This window comes from Octodon degus, unplaced genomic scaffold (genome assembly GCF_000260255.1).
Source record: "Octodon degus isolate 3935 unplaced genomic scaffold, OctDeg1.0 scaffold00005, whole genome shotgun sequence".
Taxonomy (NCBI): domain Eukaryota; kingdom Metazoa; phylum Chordata; class Mammalia; order Rodentia; family Octodontidae; genus Octodon; species Octodon degus.
Window position 1 is genome coordinate 18,667,995 of NW_004524581.1, and position 19,175 is coordinate 18,687,169.

The following is a 19,175-nucleotide window of genomic DNA, read 5'->3' on the forward strand; positions in this document are numbered from 1 at the left end:
CATCTTGTACAGCAATTAACCACTAAGAAGAATATATGCAGTGTATTATTTGTTGAAACTGTACTTCTGATTTGATTTGAAACTGTCTCATTGCTATATGTTTATCAATAAAACTGTAGAAAAAAAGATATAGTTTCATTATTAAATTAATTAATCTAGTAGCTTGTAACCAGGAAAACCAGAATACTTTCTAGCCATGATCTAGGCCCAGTGTCAAATGTCCATGAAAAAAACAATGAAAAATGATACTGCTACACTCCACTGTGATACAAGCTTAAGATGATAATTGTTGTGCTTCTTAAGTGCAATTTTAAAATATAATTATTTAGGTGTGAGAACCTTCACCATGCTTGTAGACCCCTCCAGCCTGAGCCCAGGCCTGACCTGTGTGAGAACTTCTGCTGAACCCACTGGATCCCTTCCAGTCTGAGCCCAGGCTGGGTGTGTGTGTGGGACCATTTGTACACTCACAGGATCCTCCTCCATCAAACAGGCCTGGTGTGAAACTCTGCTGCTGAAGTCCTCCAGAGAGGCTAGGGGCCAGAACCACTCAGCTAATCCAAGAGCTCAACATCTTGCCAGAGGGGCACAGTGGGTTCACTTCTACAGGCTGCAGCAAGAAGAAGCTGAGCACAGCAGCCAGACCCAAGCCAGGCATGTCTAGAGGAGTTCAAACTTGGAAGATCCAGACCCAGTAAGCTGAGACACTTTGCTAGACCCAGATCTATAAGAGCACCCTTTCTCTCTCTCGATCTAGAGAAGGTACAACAGGTAACCGGGGTGAGCTAGTCTGCCTGGAAGACCCCAGGTACATCAAGTGAGGTGATCAGACAGAACTTAGGGGAACTAATTTAAATACAAATTCCCAATTTAATATCTGCTTAGCTACACAGACATAATGTTTGCTCTTATGGTTTAAAATACAAACCCATTAGTTACAAAAGTTTGTCAACTGCTAAATATCACTACCCATTATAAGTGTTCCTAATTGTAGTTCTGTAAATACAAAACTGTAACTGCCTTAACCACATAATCTCTCTTGGGTTAGAATTTCGGTAGGTGCTAAGGTTGTAACTATACCAAAGGTCAGAGGACAGTGCTATACAAATTGACAAAGAGAAGGAGAAAAATGCATCCTTAGACCCTGAGCCCACCCAGAACAAATGCAGGAGACAATAGCATTGAAGAAATTGGAAATCACACAGCTGAAATCTCTGAATTAATAAAGCCTGAAGTAAAGAAACAATTGTTGAAAAGTATAGAGGAAATCAGATCAGAAATAATCTCTGAAGTAAAAAAAGAAATGATAACTATAGTTAAAGAATTACTAAATTCTTCTAAAGAAGACACTGATAAAAAAAAACAGAATAGAAAAATGATGGAATCCTTGAAGGAACAATATAGGAAAGAAATAGAGACCATGAAACAGATTCAAAGAGATATACAGGAAATTAAAATCTCAGTCACAAGCTGGTTAAACCATTTGAATGAAAGTGAAGATAGTTTCAGATCTTGACATCACTGGAGCTAGTGAAAAGGGAAGAAAAGATTTCTTAAAAACAACCAGATTGCAGGAAAAAAATAATTCCACATCTGCAAGAAGATGCAAAGATAACAACGTGAGACTAATGGGCATCAATGAGAAAGAAGGAATCAGTACAAATGATATAAAAAGTATATGGGCAGAAGTAATAGCAGAAAACTTCCCAAATAAGGGGAAACAATCTGACATTCAGGTAACTGAAGTATATAGAACTCCAAAAAATATCAACCCAATTAAAAACACATGCAGACATATAATAATCAAGATCCCAGAAATCCAGCACAACAGCAATATACTAAAACCACTAGAGAAAAGAAACAGATCACATTTAAAGGAAAACCCATCAGAATAATGTCAGACTTATTTTCACAAACCATGAAGTCAAGAAGAGAATGGAGCGGAGTAATTTAAGTCTTCTATGAAAACAAAGTCCAGCCCAGACCCTGCAAAACTCTCTTTCAAGTTTGATGGAGAAGTGAAATACTTCCACGACAAAGAACAAATAAAGAATTTCATGATGTCAAAGCCAACCCTATACAGACTACTAAAAGATATTCTAGAGAGGAACCAAAATGACCAGAAATCCATGAATGAGAACAGTAAAAAACCAGCAATAGGGCAAACAATTAAACAGGAGAAAAAGGGATAAACAACAGTAGGTAAATAACATATCAAACATAAGTCAATGCATCTCAATTGTAACCATCAATGTAAATAGACTCAATTCACCAATTAAGAGAAATAGACTGGCACAGTGGATTAGGAAACAAAATCCAACAATATGCTGTATACAAGAAACACACTTATAAAGAAATTCATTGACTGAAAGTCAAAGGGTGGAAAACAATACTACATGCCCCGGCACCTCAGAGAAAAGCAGGGGTAGGCATCTTTTTCTCAGACAGTCTCGAGTTCAAGCCAACAATGATCAAATGAAATGAAGAAGGCCATTATATACTGGTTAGGGGAAAAAATCCAAGAGGAAGAGGTAACACTCATGTATGCATTAAACATGGGAGCACCAAACTATATACGACAAATCTTAATGGACATGAAAAGTCTAATATCCAATACCACAGACTTAACAGGAGACCTTAACACCCCCTTATCCCAAAAAAAGACAGCTTAAGCACACAAAAAATATAAAAACTAGCAAAGAAGTAGCAGAACTGAACTAGAACTTGGAAGAAATGGACTTAGCGGACATATACAGAATGTTCCACCCAAGAGCATGTGAATGCACATTTTTTTCCAGCTGCACATGGGACATTTTCTAAAACAGACCTCATACTAGTACATAGGCCATGCTTAATTATATGCAAGATAACAGAAATTAACCCATGAGTATTATCAGACCACAGTGCAATGAAACTGGAAATAAATGACAAAAGAAACCAGAAAACATAAATACATGGAAATTAAACAACACCTTCCTCTGGAACCAATAGGTTACAGATGAAATTAAACAAGAAATTGAACAATATCTACAATTCAATGAAAAATCAAGCACAACTTATCAGAATTTATGGGATTCAATGAAAGCAGTTCTCAGAGGGAAATTTATAGCTGTGAACTCACACATTAGGAAAACAGAATGGGAACAAATAAATACCTTCATGCTGCACCTTAATGTTCTAGAAAAAGAATTGCAAACCAAACCCAAAGCCCAAAGATGGGAGGAAATTATAAATATTAGAGCAGAAATTAATGCAATCAAGACAAAGAAAACAATGCAAAGAATTAACGAATCAAAGAGCTCATTCTTTGAGAGATTAAATAAAATTGATAAACCCCTAGCTAACTTCATCAAAAAGAAGAAAGAAAAAACTCAAATTCAATCAATAAGGAATGAAAAGGGTGAAATTATCACAGACTCTGGAAATTCAGAAGATCATCAATAACTGCTTTGAAAATGTGTACTCTCACAGAATCGCAGATGCAGATGAAATGGACAGAATCCTAGAAAGGTACAAATTACCAAAACCAAATCAAGAAGATATAACAACTCTCAATAACCCAATAACAGTCAATGAAATACAAAATGTAATAAAAAACATACCAACAAAGAAAAGTCCAGGTCCTGATGGATTCACAGCTGAATTCTATAAGAAATTTACAGAAGATATAATTCCTATACTCCTCAAACTCTTCAATGAAAGTGAAAAGGAAACAATCCTCCAAAAATCATTCCTGGAGGCAATTATTATACTGATACCAAAACCAGGGAAAGACGCAACTTAAAAAAGAGAACTATAGACCATTCTCCCTCATGAACACAGATGCAAAAATCTTCAGTAAAATCCCAGCAAATAGAACACAAAAAATCATCAAGAGAATTATACACAATCACCAGGTAGGATTAATCTCAGGGATGCAAGGATGGTTCCACATACACAAATCTGTAAATGTAATACATTATATCAATAGAGCCAAAACCTAAAATCACATGATCATCTCAATTGATGCAGAAAAGGCTTTTGACAAAGTCCAACACCCATTCATGTTCAAAGTCCTACAGAAAATTGGAATAGATGGCCTCTACCTCAATCTGATAAAAGCCATTTATGACAACCCAAAAGATAACATAATTCTAAATTTGGAAAAACTGAAATCTTTTACTCTCAGATCTGGTACAAGACAAGGATGTTCTCTATCACCACTCCTATTCAATATAGTTCTGGAATAATTAGAGACATTAGACAAGGGAGAGAAATAAAAGGAATAAGAACAGGAAAAGAAGTTAAACTATCATTATTTGCAGATGACATGATACTCTACGTAGAAGATCCCAAAAACTCTACCAAGAAGCTACTAGAATTAATACAGAAATTCAGTAGCATAGAAGGATATAAAGTCAATACCCAAAAGTCAATAGCATTCCTATACACAGATAAAAAACAAATTGAGAGGGAATTTAGAGAAACAATTCCTTGTACTGAGGAAATAAAATACTTAGGAATTAATCTCATGAAAGAAGTAAAAGATCTATTCAAAGAAAATTACAGAACTCTCAAAAAAGAGATTGAAGAGGTTTTCAGAAAATGACAATATTCCCTGCTCCTGGATAGGAAGAACCAACATTGTGAAGATGACCATATTCCCAAAACTGTTATATAGATTTAGCATAATCCCTATCAAAATACCACCAATGTACCTCACAGACCTAGAGAAATCATTCCTAAAATTTATTTGGAACAGAAAAAATCCAGAATAGCAAATGCAATCCTGGGCAACAAAGACAAGGCAGGAGGCATTATAATTCCTGACTTGAAATTATACTTCTACTGTGATAAAATCAGCATGGTATTGGCAAAAAATAGACTTGAAAATTAATGAAATACATTAGAAGATGCAGAAGCAACTACAAACACACTAAGTCACCTTATCTTTGACAAAGGGGCCAAACATGCTTACTGAAAGAAAGATAACCTCTTTAACAAATGATGCTGGAAAAAATGGGTCCTTACGTGCCAAAAATTAAAAATTGACCCAGGTCTATTACCATGCACTAAACTAAAGTGAAAATGGATTAAAGTTCTAAACATTAAAACAGAAACACTGTATCTCTTGGAAGAGAAAATGGGAGGAAATCTTGAAGACATAGGGGTAGATAAACTGCTCATGAACAAAAGTTCAACTGTATGGGAAATACTTGAAAGAATTAATAACTGAGACCTCCTCTTTTTGAGAAGTTTTTGTACGTCAAAAGAAATTACCAATAGCGTACAAAGACAACCCACAAATTTGGAAAAAATCTTAACTAATAAGCACTCAGATAAAGGTCTTTTATCTAGAATTTATAAAGAACTAAAAAACACTAGGGCCCCAAAATTTAAAGACCCAGTCCTGAAATGGGCATCTGAGATGAACATACACTTCTCAGATGAAGAAATACAAGAAGCAAATAAATACATGAAAAAATGCTCCACATCACTAGCCATTGTGAAATGCAAATTAAAACAACACTGAGATATGATGTCACTGCAGAAAGAATGGCCATCATAAAGAAATCAACCCACAACAAATGTTGGAGAGGCTCTGGGGAAAAAGGAACCCTTCTCCAGTGCTAGTGGGACTGTAGACTGGTGCAACCATTATGGAAATCAGTTTGGAGACTCCTCAAAAAACTAGGACTGGAAATCCCATTCAATCTAGCTATTCCCTTTCTGGGAATTTTCCAAAAAGAAATGTAAATATTATATCATAGTGATGTATGTGCACCTATGTCTATGGCAGCATAATTTATGATAGCCAAATCTTGGAAACAACCAAAATGCCCATCACCTGAGGAATGGATGAAAAGATGTGGTGTTTTTATACAATGGAATATTACTCAGCTCTAAAGAAAAATAAACTCAAAGCCTTCATATATAAGTGGATGCTACTTGAAGATATATTCATAAGTGAAATAAACCAGACCCACATGTGTAAATATCATATTGTCTCCTTAGTGTAAAAACTCAAAAGAAGAAATAAAAATTGAAAGGTATAACATAATTAAAGGGAAAGTGAGAACTTAAGGATTAAACAATGAAGAGAGAGGAAGCAGAAAAGTTAAGAAATAAGGCAGGAGCAAAACCATGCATTTATATAAATAAGATAGTCAAGGCAAGAATCTCCATCAGGCTTTTGAAAACAGCAATTAATGGGTGTAGAATTCTCACCCTGACCAACTCTATATGCTGACATCTGTGAACTAAGCAATAGCCATGTATAGCACTAAGACCATGCTTGAAATACTATCATTTTATTCTTCTAAATGCATACTGCTTCTAATGTCATATCAAGTAGTGCTATACTCTTTGAAGTAAACATTTAAAAAGATAATAAAAGAAATAAGAGATAAGAAAAAAATGTCATAGAATTGTCTTGCTGTAATTTTTATATATTTTTTAATTTCTAAATTTCTGTGTAAGAATGTGTAATTTTCTTTTCACACAGTATAGGGATTTAAAGTTCAGAATATCCGTGGTTGTTGAAAAATACCAGTTCCATGTTATGCCTAAGGTGTTTGATATTCAGACAGATAGTGATGTTAAGCTCAACTGCCTCTGTTACAGGGTAATAGTATCATGAAGTTTCTCTTCTGGATCTTTTATTTTGTTTTGTTTTGTTGGCAGAACCAGGGATTGAATTCAGACCCTTGTGCTTGCCATGGAAGTGCTTATTCCACTGAGCCATCTCCCCAGCCCCTTTCTTTTGGATCTTTAACAACTAAAGTTTGCAGACCAAATATTAGAGAAATAGAGCAGCTACAAGGATATCCAATATTTTGGCCCTAGCCCTCCAAGGTCAGGGAGGACTCAGGACATAAGAGGACATGTGCTGTGACATCTATAACTCAGTGGTGTCCCAAATTTTCTGATCAAGGAGATTATGGGTCCACAGAGGAAGGTGATTGATGATGTAGAGTGTGCCTAAGAGGAGTCACATGGAGAGAAAACATTCTCTCAGGCTTTCGCAGAGAGCAAATTGGTCAAGCAATGGCCATGACTCATCCAGATGGCTGACACTGACAAAAGATCTACAAACTGCTGTACATGGTTTCAGGGTAAATCCTGAGAGGATTTGACTGACTTTGTAAAAAACAAAAGCTACATTTCTTGTTATATAGGTCTTGATTTAATTTGATTTTAACCATCCAGCAGAAAAGTATAATCATGAGGTATAAAAAGTAAAGCCATATTAATATACTGAGCTGTAAAAGGCTCAAGTCAACAACTTCTGACAATTGCCAGCCTGCTGATAACCCACTATTATTATGGACGATTGGACTACATTGTATATTGGGCTATTTCATTGAATTCACGTACCTACAGTATTTGAACTGGCATCAAGTATGAATAGGTCTTTTAAAGACTTCTCCAAATATAGCTTATCTAACAGCAATGGAACACCCATCTCTGACAGAACAAAACAAAAAAGGGGGATATAAACATAAGTCCATCTTGTAGTGAAAAAAAATATATGTGTGTACAAAACTGTTAGGATATGTATACAGCCACTGTCTTAGTTCAATGAGAAGAAAGATTTGTACTAATAGTGTTTAGACAAGAGATCATGTCTGCATCTTGTACTGTGAATAACTACTATGAAGACAACAATATGCAATGCATTAATGATTGAAACTGTCCTACTAACCTGTTTTGAAACTGTCTCATTGCTATTTTTTCTCATTAAAATTAATAAAAAATTCGAAAAAATAGTCATTTAAACAATAACAATAGTAAAGAGGGACAGAATAAGTAACATGAATGTAAGCATGGAATTGTTTGAATAAAGAATCATAGTGCTGCCTTGACCTACTCTGGGCATCTGCTGAAGAGACTGGACATAGTATGCCAGGTGCAGCACAGGGCTGTATCCCAGGACTCAGACCTCTGAAAGAAAGGGTTGACTTTGAGGCCAGCTGGGACTACAGAGACACCTAGCTCAAAAACTTTCTGTAATACACAGGAATGAAAAAGATTAGAGTTTAAAGCTAAATGAAATTTAAAAAATAATACAGGCTTGGGTGTTAACCCTTTCCTTACAGAGATTCATAATGTATCAGACAATATAAATTATAGAAAGACATTTTTTTAAAATTTTACTTTGACCCAGCATTGGGAAGAGCACAGCATTGGGCGGCTGTTGGCCAGCCCTGCCGAGTCTCTATCCACATCAGTTCTCTAAAGCAGAGAAACCCAGGCTTCCCTAACTTGACCTGAAATAATCCCACTGGCAGTCAGTGAAAGCAAAAATGCAGTAAGTGCCTTCATATGTCTAACTTTCCTCCATAAGAGATGCTCCTGACATGCTAGAGAGACCAGTATGTGGAGTCTCAATGTGCAATGAAGAGGCAAGCAAGGACAGCTTGTGTCTCTTAATCAGGTATTTCACCTACTGACTGAGAGAGAGAGCAGCTCAGGTGGAAGGTGGTCTTGCCTGGAGATACAGATTACAGATAATGGGGGCCTCATTTCTCCAACAATGACTTCTCAGTGCAGGTTAAGGGGTGAAAGTTAGGCTTATGTAAGGCTTATGCTGAATTAGTGCCCCATGGGTGGGATCAATTTCATTTGTACACAGCCCAATCCCACAATCCACAGAAAGGGTCCCAAGGCCATTATGGGAGGGAGCCTCTGCACTGTTCAAAGCAGCCTGGTTTTTCTAGCCATGGCACTGCCCACAGCTTTCACGGACTTTTGATTATGGTTAAGGTCTTGGTAAAGATACTCAGTGAAGAGGGCCTTCCGTGCTGCTTCAGCACCTGGCAGGAAATGTGGACCAAATATATTCAAAGTGAAAGGATCAGCAACTTAGGTCAGAGGTAGTGTCTCTCTGGCAAGCGTGAGATCGGGAGTTCAATTCTTGGTAACAAAAAACAACAACAAAACAAAACAAGCAAAAGGGAGTAGTTTGAGAGCCTAATGGCAATGCATTTTTTTTGATAATGAACTTTTGATACAAAATTATACTTTTTCTTTTTGCAGTACCTGGGATCAAACTCAGGACCTTGTGCTTACAGTCAGGTGCTTATGCCACTGAACTATCACCCCAACCCTCTTCACCACATAGTTCGATCATACCATGTATGTGAAGATGGCAATATTTTAAAAAAAACTATAATCATCACAGGTGCATTTTGTATACTTCACCATCTCAGAAAGCACAACTCTGCAATTCCAGTGTTCAGACAATCACCTTGATAAGATGGGTTTTCCTCAGCCCTTTAGACTGCTTCTTGCATTTTTTCGTGGTACTCAGAACTGAAGTCCTTGCCTGTGCACTGAAATATATCGTCAGGCCCCTTTAAATGTCTTAGTGAGTTTCTCATTTGTTTGTTAAGTTGCTTAAGCTGGGCTCCAACTTGAAATCCTCCCACCTGCCCTTGTAAGAGATGGAATTTCTGACCCCTACAACACACTAATACATTGCATTGCCTGCCACACTCCTACCACACTGCAGGTTCCCAGCCAAGAATTTATCTTTGGCTAAAAATATTAGCACAAATCTTTCTTCTCATGAACTCATTAAGAGAAAGTAGCTGTATATCTATCCTGATATGTGTGTGTGTGTGTGTGTGTGTGTGTGTGTATATATATATATATATATGTATTTCACTACAAAATGGTCCTTTATTTATATCCCCTGTTTTATTTTGTTTTGTCTTGTCAGAGATGGGTGTTCCATTGCTGTTAGAGAACCTGTATTTGGAGAAGTCTTTAAGGGGTCTTTTCATACTTGATGCCAGTTCAAATATTGTAGGTACGTGAATTCAGCAAAATAACCCAATATAGTCCAATAGGCCATAATAGTAGTGAGTTATCAGCACAATTGGCAATGGCCCAAAGTTGTTGACTTGAGCCTTTTATAGCTCAGCATATTAATATAGCTTTACTTTTTATACCTCATTCTGGATCTTGTCCTCCGAATAACTACTACGAAGACTACAATATGAAAATGTGTTAATTATTGTAACTGTCCTACTAACCTGTTTTGAAACTGTTTCATTGCTATTTTTTTCTCATTAAAATGAAAAATTAAAAACAAAAACAAAAAATACATTAAAAATAAGTCTGAATATAATGAAATATATATATATATGTGTGTGTGTGTGTGTGTGTGTGTGTACATAATGAAACTTTCTGTAACATCACCTAGCTTCAATAATTAACATTGCGGCATTCTTGTATAAAGTTTCTTCCAAAGACTTTTTACTTAAGCATTTCTATGAAGATGTTTTAACAATTATAATCACGCTATTGCGCTACTACACTACTATTCTAAAATTAACAGTATGTCATTAATATTATGACTTGTCTATACACCATTAGAATTTTCTCAGTTGTCAAAAAAAATATTACCTTTGGGAGCCATGGCAGATAATCCGGTGCACCCTCTCCAAGTACCACTGCTATCCAAGACCCCCGTGAGAGCTGCTGTCCAAAGTGAGGGGAGTGTGGCAATGAGGACTCTGAAGCAGAGCTCTTTAAATGCCCTCCTGAGGCCTCCGCCCCACAGGACAGGCTCATCCTTTCAGGCACCACCCACCCACTGAAGGCTTGGGGCAATCTCCGCCCTTCCATTCCCAGCTCCAGCCAGTCTCTGCCTTAGGCAGGCCTCAGCCTCACTTCAGACAAGGCAGAGCCTTGCAGACAGCTGCCTCTACCTAAGGGGCCTTCCCACTTCCTACCTTCCATCACTCAGCACCCAACACAGCTTGCATTTTATTTAATCCCTCTCATAGACTTGGTGTCAGTCAAATGTTTTGAGCAGTGTGAGCAGGGACACTGAGACATCGAGACAACAGGTTGAGCCCCTCAGCCCAAAGCTCAGGCTTGGAGCCCTCACACGCCTGTGCTCCCAGCTGCTGGCAATGTGTGGAAGGAGCCTCAGCTGCCTCACCCTCACCACCTAGCCTGAGTTTGTCCTTGATTAAGGTGTGGTCTGATTGGAGTCAGGAGAGACTACAGGTTGCCACTAAAGATATTAGAAGACAGTATTTCTTGGATAGTAGATTGTCTTATTTTGGAGAGGAAAGGCTCAAAACCAAACACAGAACTTTCACACTGAGCTGTTTCTCATTCTTTATTTGTATTTTATTGATATGCAGAGTCTCTCCAAGTGACTGATTTTCCCAGATGATGCTAAAGAATGCTGACCCAGCACACCTATCCTCTGGCCTTGCTGGGTTTATGAGTTTGAAGTTCTGGGGGGCCTTCATTCCAGGCTGTTGATATCCCATACAAAGAACTGAGCAGGACAGCAAAGGAGTAACATGAGAAAGATTCTTGTTCAGGTGTGACAAAGTTTATTTTAAAAAGTAAAGGTGAAATTTGAGGGAGAAAATGGCTCTGCAGAGCAAGATTTGTCCAGTTGGAGTAAAAGAGAAAAGAGCAAAGTGGAAGAATGCCAGAGAAAGCAGGGTAGGCTAGGTGAGAAAAGCCACAAAAGCTCCTGCTTTCTGTGTCTCCTATTCAGTCCAAATCTCAAGGAAACCCATGAGAACCTCTAGCCACAGGTCCTGAGCGGTGATGCTGGAATCCCACATCTCAGGCTGATGTCAGTGCTAGGCCACCCCATTGAGAATCTGCTCGAATTCTCATGAGAAGCCCTCATGTGGGGAGCTGTCCAGCACATGTTATGGAATCACAGTTAACAGGTCACACCTACTTTCCCAACCAGCCTTGCCAGGCCCTAATTTCCACATCAGACCTACAGCATGCCGTATCGCTTTTTCCTTATAAGCTTCAAGGCCAGGGCCCCTTGACTCATGCTTCTTGTTATTTCTCAATACTTTCCAGACACATTCCATAATTACTTAATTTGTTACGTTTAACAGACACACTAGTATCTGGACTTGGTTAAGAACCTATGAAGACTTGACAAAAATCAGGCTCTGAAGTTTGACTTCAAACCTTAACTTTTTTTTTTAATGTATTCAGTACTTTTATGGTACCTTTCTAGTTGTAAAATAGTGTCATAATTGATTCTTCTGCATTTCATTTGGATTAAACGGTTCTTTTTCAGCATGTAAGGACCAAGTGACTTCGGTGTCTAATGAAGCACTCTAAAGGAGTAAGAGACTTTGACTGTGAGATAACCTGCAACTCAATAGAAATTACCTTTTTGGGTGTCTCCACCTTCTTTCTAATTGATTCCTCCACCCTGGCATCCCTTGAGTAGCCCTCTACAGAGCAGGTGGATGCTCCTGTTGGAGAGAAGGGAGACAAGATCTCACCAGCCTATTCACCCTCGAACTGGGCCGTGAATCCTATCTCCTGAAACATCTCACAAACCCTTCACTTACTCTTTCTGAATATTTGTAAGTAAAAGTTACAATTGGTCCAATGACAGGAATGTCTACAGAAGGAAGCATAACCATTGCATAAAAAGTTCAGTTCAAAGTGAGCACTTTTCAGGCTACAAAGGTCACTTCTTGAGATGTATAGAAACACTAACTGGAGGATTTGGCCCTGTGCACTGGGCCATCTCCAGACACTTTTTTCCATCTAATCACCTAGGTAAACATTTTTTTAGCAACTGGACGAGATTGAAACTTGAAGCTCACAGGTGGGACTCACATGTATCATCTCGCATCCTATTTTACATGTTGGTAAAAACACTTTAAGGCTAACAAAAATCTCTTTTCTTACTCTTAAACATGTAAGGTGCAGATGTAAATCATTACTCTGGTAGCCGCTGTAGGACGTAAACTATTGCAGGCTTCCTCAGCCTAATTTCTGAAGGAGTGACTCATTAAATTTTTCTACTGAAAAGCTCAGGTAGTATTTCTAGTTTACTAGCAGAGAGAGAGAAAAAGGTACGCCAGGTAAATGGAGATCTTTTAGTCATCAGGAGCCAATTTCTGCCAAGGAACCTTCGGGTATGGCCGTGACTCCACAGGCGTTCTTAGTTTCTATTGGTCCACACAACCAAGCTCATTCTCCAGAAGGGAATCTAGATGTTTCTCTGGTCAACATTCCATCAGCCGTTAGCTTCAATGGGGATTCACCAAAGAATGACTGGGAAAAACTGTCCTCTGCTTCAAAGAGTGGCAACTTCTCTAACAACATTTACTAGCTGGCAGAGTAACCACTATTTGTCCAAGTTCTATAAGGGATAGTTAAAAACCTGAATAAGAATACCTAGCACTTTCCAGTAAAGGTTTTAAAGTCTACAACTTATCTCTTATGCATCTAAATGATAACTAGACCTAGGAGAAAAGGTTGAGATTCTTCCTTACACTGAAGGTATTTTGGTCCCATAAGCGTGCTGCTTTTGGAGATATCTCCTTCGGGTGTTACCCAGAAGTCGATTCTCTCCACTGCCTCAAGTTTAGCCTCCTGAAGGAGGCCTGCCTAGAACACTAAATTGGGTCATGTCTTTTATATGTGCCCTCCTAGATGGGCATAGTCCTCTTTGTCTCATCTGACCCAAAGATGAGGTATATGTCCTTTTTCTAAAATGACTTCCCTGTCTTCAGCATTAACAAACACTCATTTTCTAAGGGCTTCACTTAGTTGGAACAGTCTATAGAATTGTCCATAATTTTACATGCCTCTAAAAAGGAAAGTACAAAGAGGTAGGAAAATTAGGAGTAAAGTCAAAGAAAGGAAACTGAAACAGATCAGGCCTGACATTTCCTCTAGCATGTAGAGGTTCAGAGCCAGTCTGTCCCAGTGAAACCTGTCCTCCAAGTCTTTAAGAATGGTTGCTGACCTAATGTCATTAAGTTGGCAAAAGGAGTTCTGCATTTTATATACAGGCATGTATATTTTCTAAGTCTGAGCTAGATTTAAAAGTCTCATTTCATAGAAGTGTGTATAAAGTCCACTAGGAGTCTTTCTAATTTTATTCTCCCTAGTGTTATTGTCTAAAGTCAAGCAAGGAATATCAGTACATTTAGCAACTAGTTCAAATGCAACATATATAAGTATAAAACAGTCATAAAATGTCCCATTTAAGAAATACCATAACCTTGCAACATTTGCATGTTTTAACTTAGGTTTACCAACATCATTTTGACCAGCATTTTAACAAAGCAATATAAGAGAGAAAGCATAAGCGATTATAAGCGATTTTAACCAAACTATGAGAAAAAACTGTATGAGGCAAGGCATGAACAATTATAAGCAATGGGCAAAGACATATCAACATTTGAAGCATAAAAATTTGCTACCTAAGCAAGTTCCAATCCAGAATTTATGAAAGAAAAGCAAACTCATACCTCCATCCAATGATCTTGGTGGGGACCTCCAAATGACACAGGGTAAAACTGATCTTGGGTGGATGACCTCCAAAATGATATAAGGGGAAAAACAAAACTCCCAACCTGAAAAGTACCTGGGATGAGTTCGTGTTCTCTAAAATCAAAGAATAAATTTTAGGAACAAACAGAGGTTATGAGCAGCATATATTTATTGGGGGAAAGAAAACTCCTGTCTAAGAGAGGGACAGAAGGGGGGCCTGAGTGGGTCGTCCCCCTCCCTCAAACAATTTTAATAAATATAGCAAACTGCCTGTTGTTCCCACCTGAAACACGGAGTGTTGTAGGAAAAACTTTCACTGGCCTGCCCACAGTTGTAGGCAGGCTCCCAAGGGAAAAGGGACACCCAGCAACACCTAGATGAGCAGGGCAGAAAGAAGGGAAAACAGGTTTTGCAGCTTAATCAGAGAAGGATACATGGACTGAGTAACTCGGATTGTCTGGAGAATGGAAAAGCACCCTCCTGCTTTTTTCTTTTTCCAAACTTGTCATTATTATTGTTTATTGCAAAAATTTAGATATACATAACGAACGATGATATGTTTCTTTGGGCAAGGCTGAAATAGAGAGCCTCAGAATCAGCACCAAGGACAGTGGCTTTGGGACATGCCCTGAGATACTAGTAGTGGGAAAACCTTAGAGGAAAGACAGAAATGTCCACAGTATTTCCCCACTAAATCACTGATGGAAATCTGATCTACAGAGGTCTGCAGAAAAGAATGGTAGAAGCTTGAAGCCAGGACACAAGTTAGGCGGCGGTCACAGTTTTGAAGGCTTTGGTCAGGAAATTGTAGGTCACAGGGGAAATTGTACAGTTAATCAGAGCAACAGGCACTCCAGTGAAGAGGCAGTGTGGAAGATCTGGAGAAACAAAATGTATTTATATACAGTGAAATAGTGCTACACCCAAAAGAAGGAGAAAGTTGAAACATTTGTATGAAAACAGATGCACCTTGAAAGAAATCAGACACACAAGTTTAAAGACGGTATGGCTTCTTTCATTTGAGAAATCCAAAGTATAAATAAAAGGAAACAAGTTCGAAACTACAAATGGGAAGGGGACCAAGATATGGAGAGTGACCTCAGGAAAGGTTGAGAGAAGGGAATATAAAAAAAAATTTAAATGTCATACCAAATTCCCACAGTGAAAGTATCTTTATGTATCAAATATATGCTAATAAATAAATAAAACTCACAGCAACTCCTACAGTGGTGATTGACTCATAACCTGGGAGTTTACACTAGCTGACTTGATTTATAATAAGAGGAATTCATAAGGGAATACATATGTTTAAGTATAGCTGCAGAAAATGTGAGTACAACATAAGGTGAGTAATGAGCCTTTTCCTAAATATTAAGAAATAGGAGAAGTTGAATGGCATTCAGTAGAAAATGATGTATATGGTCAAACTTGGGATTTAGGAAGCAAAGTTATATATCAGAAGCTGTTATGATAGATGCCACATTTTTTTGGTACAATCTAAATTCAAAAGTTTCTTAATTGAATTCTTTCAAAGTCCCTCTTTTTTGTTCAGAGACAGGATTTCACTGTGTAATTCAGGTTGACCTTGAACTCACTATGTAGCCTAGGCTGGCCTCTAATTTGTGGTGATCCTTCTGTTTCAGTTTTCCAAGGGCTGGAATTATATGCTTTCACCACAACACCCAGGTTCAAAGGCTTTTTCAGCGGTGATAAGTACACTGAAGTAATTAAATCCATAGATACTTGTATAGTCCATCAGTATAATCAGTCACCACCATGAATTTTGGAAGGATCCTGCCTCTGGGGAGATCATTGTGTGCCCTCTAGTCTTCACAGAAACCTTGAAACACTCTGTCTCCTTGCAATGCATGTAAGCAGCACTTTATTATTTTTACTTTTTAAAACCATTTAAAAAGTATTTTATTGGTATATATTAGATATCCATAATGATAACATTGATCACAGGGAATTTGTCCTTGTATTAAGCAGAACTTTTTTTTGAGATAGTGTCTCACTATGTATTTCAGGCTGGCCTTGAGGTCTTTTTGTTTCCCAGTTGGGCCTTGAACTCACAGTGATACTCCTGCCTCAGCCTCTTGAGTGCTGGGATTATAGGTGTGCACCACAACAGCTGGCCTTATGCAGTACTTTAAATAGTAGGTTCCTACCTGCTTCTTTGCTGTCTGTGAGAATATAAAAGATACAGTTTATGGTGGTTTATGTGACATCCGTTATTTCAGGAATACATGATTTCAGAGTGATAAACAGCATCCATGAAATGATGAATGTTTTGAAATTGGATGTTGGAATTTCCAATTGTAGTTGGCTGTTCAGGGTCTTTTGTATGAATCTTCTACCCAAAGTGTTCAAGTTGACACTTGTGATGGAGAGGAGTTAGATTTCTAATGTTTGCATTAATTGTTTTGGAGTTGGGTGTGGCCCAAGGCTTTGTATCGGAGGATTTTTTTTTGTTGTTGTTGTTTTTAAATTTGTTTTTAACACTGTCATGGCTTTATTCAAAACACAGTTGCACAAAAGTATTAACTTCAAAGTTTTTAGGGAGAGGTTCTTGAGGAATTGAACACATTATATACATACTGCCATACAAAGAGAATTAAAATAGGACCCAAAAATTCTACAAAATATAAAACCAACCCTTACTTATTTGCATGAAAATACCACCCACAAAGCTACATTAAGTCTTAAAAGTTATCTGGGGGCTCTAAATGTTGTTGTCAAACCAAAGAACTCTAATTATGATTGCACAATAAAATGATTGATAAGAAAGTCAATACATAGATTTAGTTTTAAAAATAAGATTTTGTATTTATTGATGTATTCATTGCGAATGCCTAGAGACTACATAGGGCATTCCAACTGTTAAACAAGGAAAAAATTTTTAGTCTTCTGGAGATTCCAGGCCCTCGATGAATTTATCCTGTGTTTTCAGCCAGTTTGCAACTTTTCTAGTTTCTCCACTACAACTTCATAATTTTTACTCTGATATTCCAAGTCCTCCATTTTAAACTAAAAAAGCAGCAGCAATTCCATACTGGTTTAAGTGTGTCCCAGGAGAGAAGCTTTACTTTAATTTGCTGACACTTTTTAAAAACTTACAAATATTCAAAGAGAAACAATTTCAGACAGCAAACATTCCAACAGCACACTGTCCTGGGCAGGACGCCTCCGTGACCAAAGGGCAAGGGGCTCACCTCCTTGTTGGGCTCTGTATGGCAGCCAGATGCTTGCATGCTCACACTTAGCACAAATACTGTACTATTTGTAATGAGCACCAGCTTGAAAGACAACCTTAGTTATCAATTTAGTTACAAATATTTTTCCACCTTTCATATCCAATAATGTTGTATCTGGTAATGCGTTACAACTATAGGAAGAGTAATTAAAGTTCTATTCAGAAAAACTATAAATATGTCACAAAATTGGCATCCAAGTCCTTGGGAAACCAATTTAAATTTAATTATCAACGGGCATCTGTCCAGGCTTTTGAGAAACACTAATACCACCTGCAAAAGCCTCTCTTGCTTCTATCCTAAGCAGAACCTGTTGAATAAAACTGTATGAGCAACATTTGGATCTGAAAAAATTCTCAATTTTTTCCACTTTACTTATTTAAAACCTAGCCAGATCTGAAAAGGTGATATCTGAGGATGTTTTACCACCCATTGACTTCCCCATGTTATTTTTTCGATTTTAAGAGAAGTTTGCTTAATTTCCCCAGGTGCCTATAGACTTTCAATCGTTACTCTTCAATCTGTAATGTAACTGGGGTTATACGACTGTACATCAATTTATAGTAAGCATAGAATATCTCAAAGAGAATTTCCAAATTTTAAAAATCTTGGGGAAGGAGGGAGCAGGGGTGGTGGGGTGGCGGGGTGAGGGCGGGCGCGCAGGGAGGAGGCGAGCGCGGCGCTATCACTTTCCCTCGCTCGCCCCGGGGGCATCCTGCAGAGCCTTAGCGTGGAAATCCTCCGGGAAATGGCAAACAGGATTGACGGGTTTCACGCTTTCCGCGCTAGACGCAGTTGCTCAATACGGTAACCGTCTGCAGCTGGCGGAGGGACCTGCCGGGACCCTCGGCCACCGCAGACCCGGCCGCGGCCGGGACCCCCAGTGCACGCTGGAGCGGAGCCCCGGAGCTGAGTATGTCCGCCGTCCACCCGCGGACCCCGCGATCTGAGGCTGTCAGAGACGACTCTGGTTCTGTCCATGAATAGATTCTGCGAGCCCATTGTCTTAGAGGGAGCTGCTGAAATTACTGGGTATCAAACGCTATGGGAGGTTGAGAACTACGGAGGCCCGAGCCCCCCTGGGCCAACACAAGCTCCTTTGCAAGGAGACAGGGAGCCGTTCCCCCTCCGGCAGGATCACATTACAGGGGAATTTCAAATCCTATAACAACATCCAAGATTACATACTTTAAGAGGAAGTATGTGGAAGAAGAGGATTTTCACCCACCACTCAGCAGCTGGAGCCATGAAAACATCTCAGTGAGGAACGAGCCCACATCCTTTATATGTCCTTAGAAAAGCTAAAGTTCATCGATGATCCTGAAGTGTACCTCCGGAGATCTGTTTTTATAAACAACTTGATGAAGAGGATCCATGGCCAGATCATCATGCGGAGTAACTGGCGCTTTCCAGCCTGCTCTTTCCGCAGCACCTCTGCCCAAGAGTGGTTCATGGCCCAAGACTGCCCTTACCAAAAATGACCACGTGGCCAAAGAGGAGTGCGAGAAATTCCACACCTGTTGCTTTTACCACGAATGTGGCGGTCACTACCTGAATCTACCCCTTTCTGTCAATGCTAGTGTTGGAAGTGCCTCCGCTGCAGCCTCTTCTTCCTCCTCCTCCTCCTGCTCCTCCTCCCCCTCC

At 38.7% G+C, this 19,175-nt stretch overlaps 1 protein-coding gene and 1 pseudogene across 1 annotated transcript in view; one reads left to right on the top strand and one right to left on the bottom strand.

Annotated features, from left to right (window-relative positions):
- LOC111817645 overlaps positions 1-10,452 on the bottom strand; it is a 24,506-nt gene extending 14,054 nt beyond the window's left edge. The window contains exon 1 of the mRNA XM_023719137.1: positions 10,393-10,452. Coding sequence (XP_023574905.1) covers positions 10,393-10,405 — 13 coding nt within the window. The 5' untranslated portion in view covers positions 10,406-10,452. The remainder of the gene's footprint in view (positions 1-10,392) is intronic.
- Positions 10,453-18,279: 7,827 nt separating this feature from the next.
- The window catches only part of LOC101586168, a 1,543-nt pseudogene continuing 647 nt past the window's right edge, over positions 18,280-19,175 (top strand).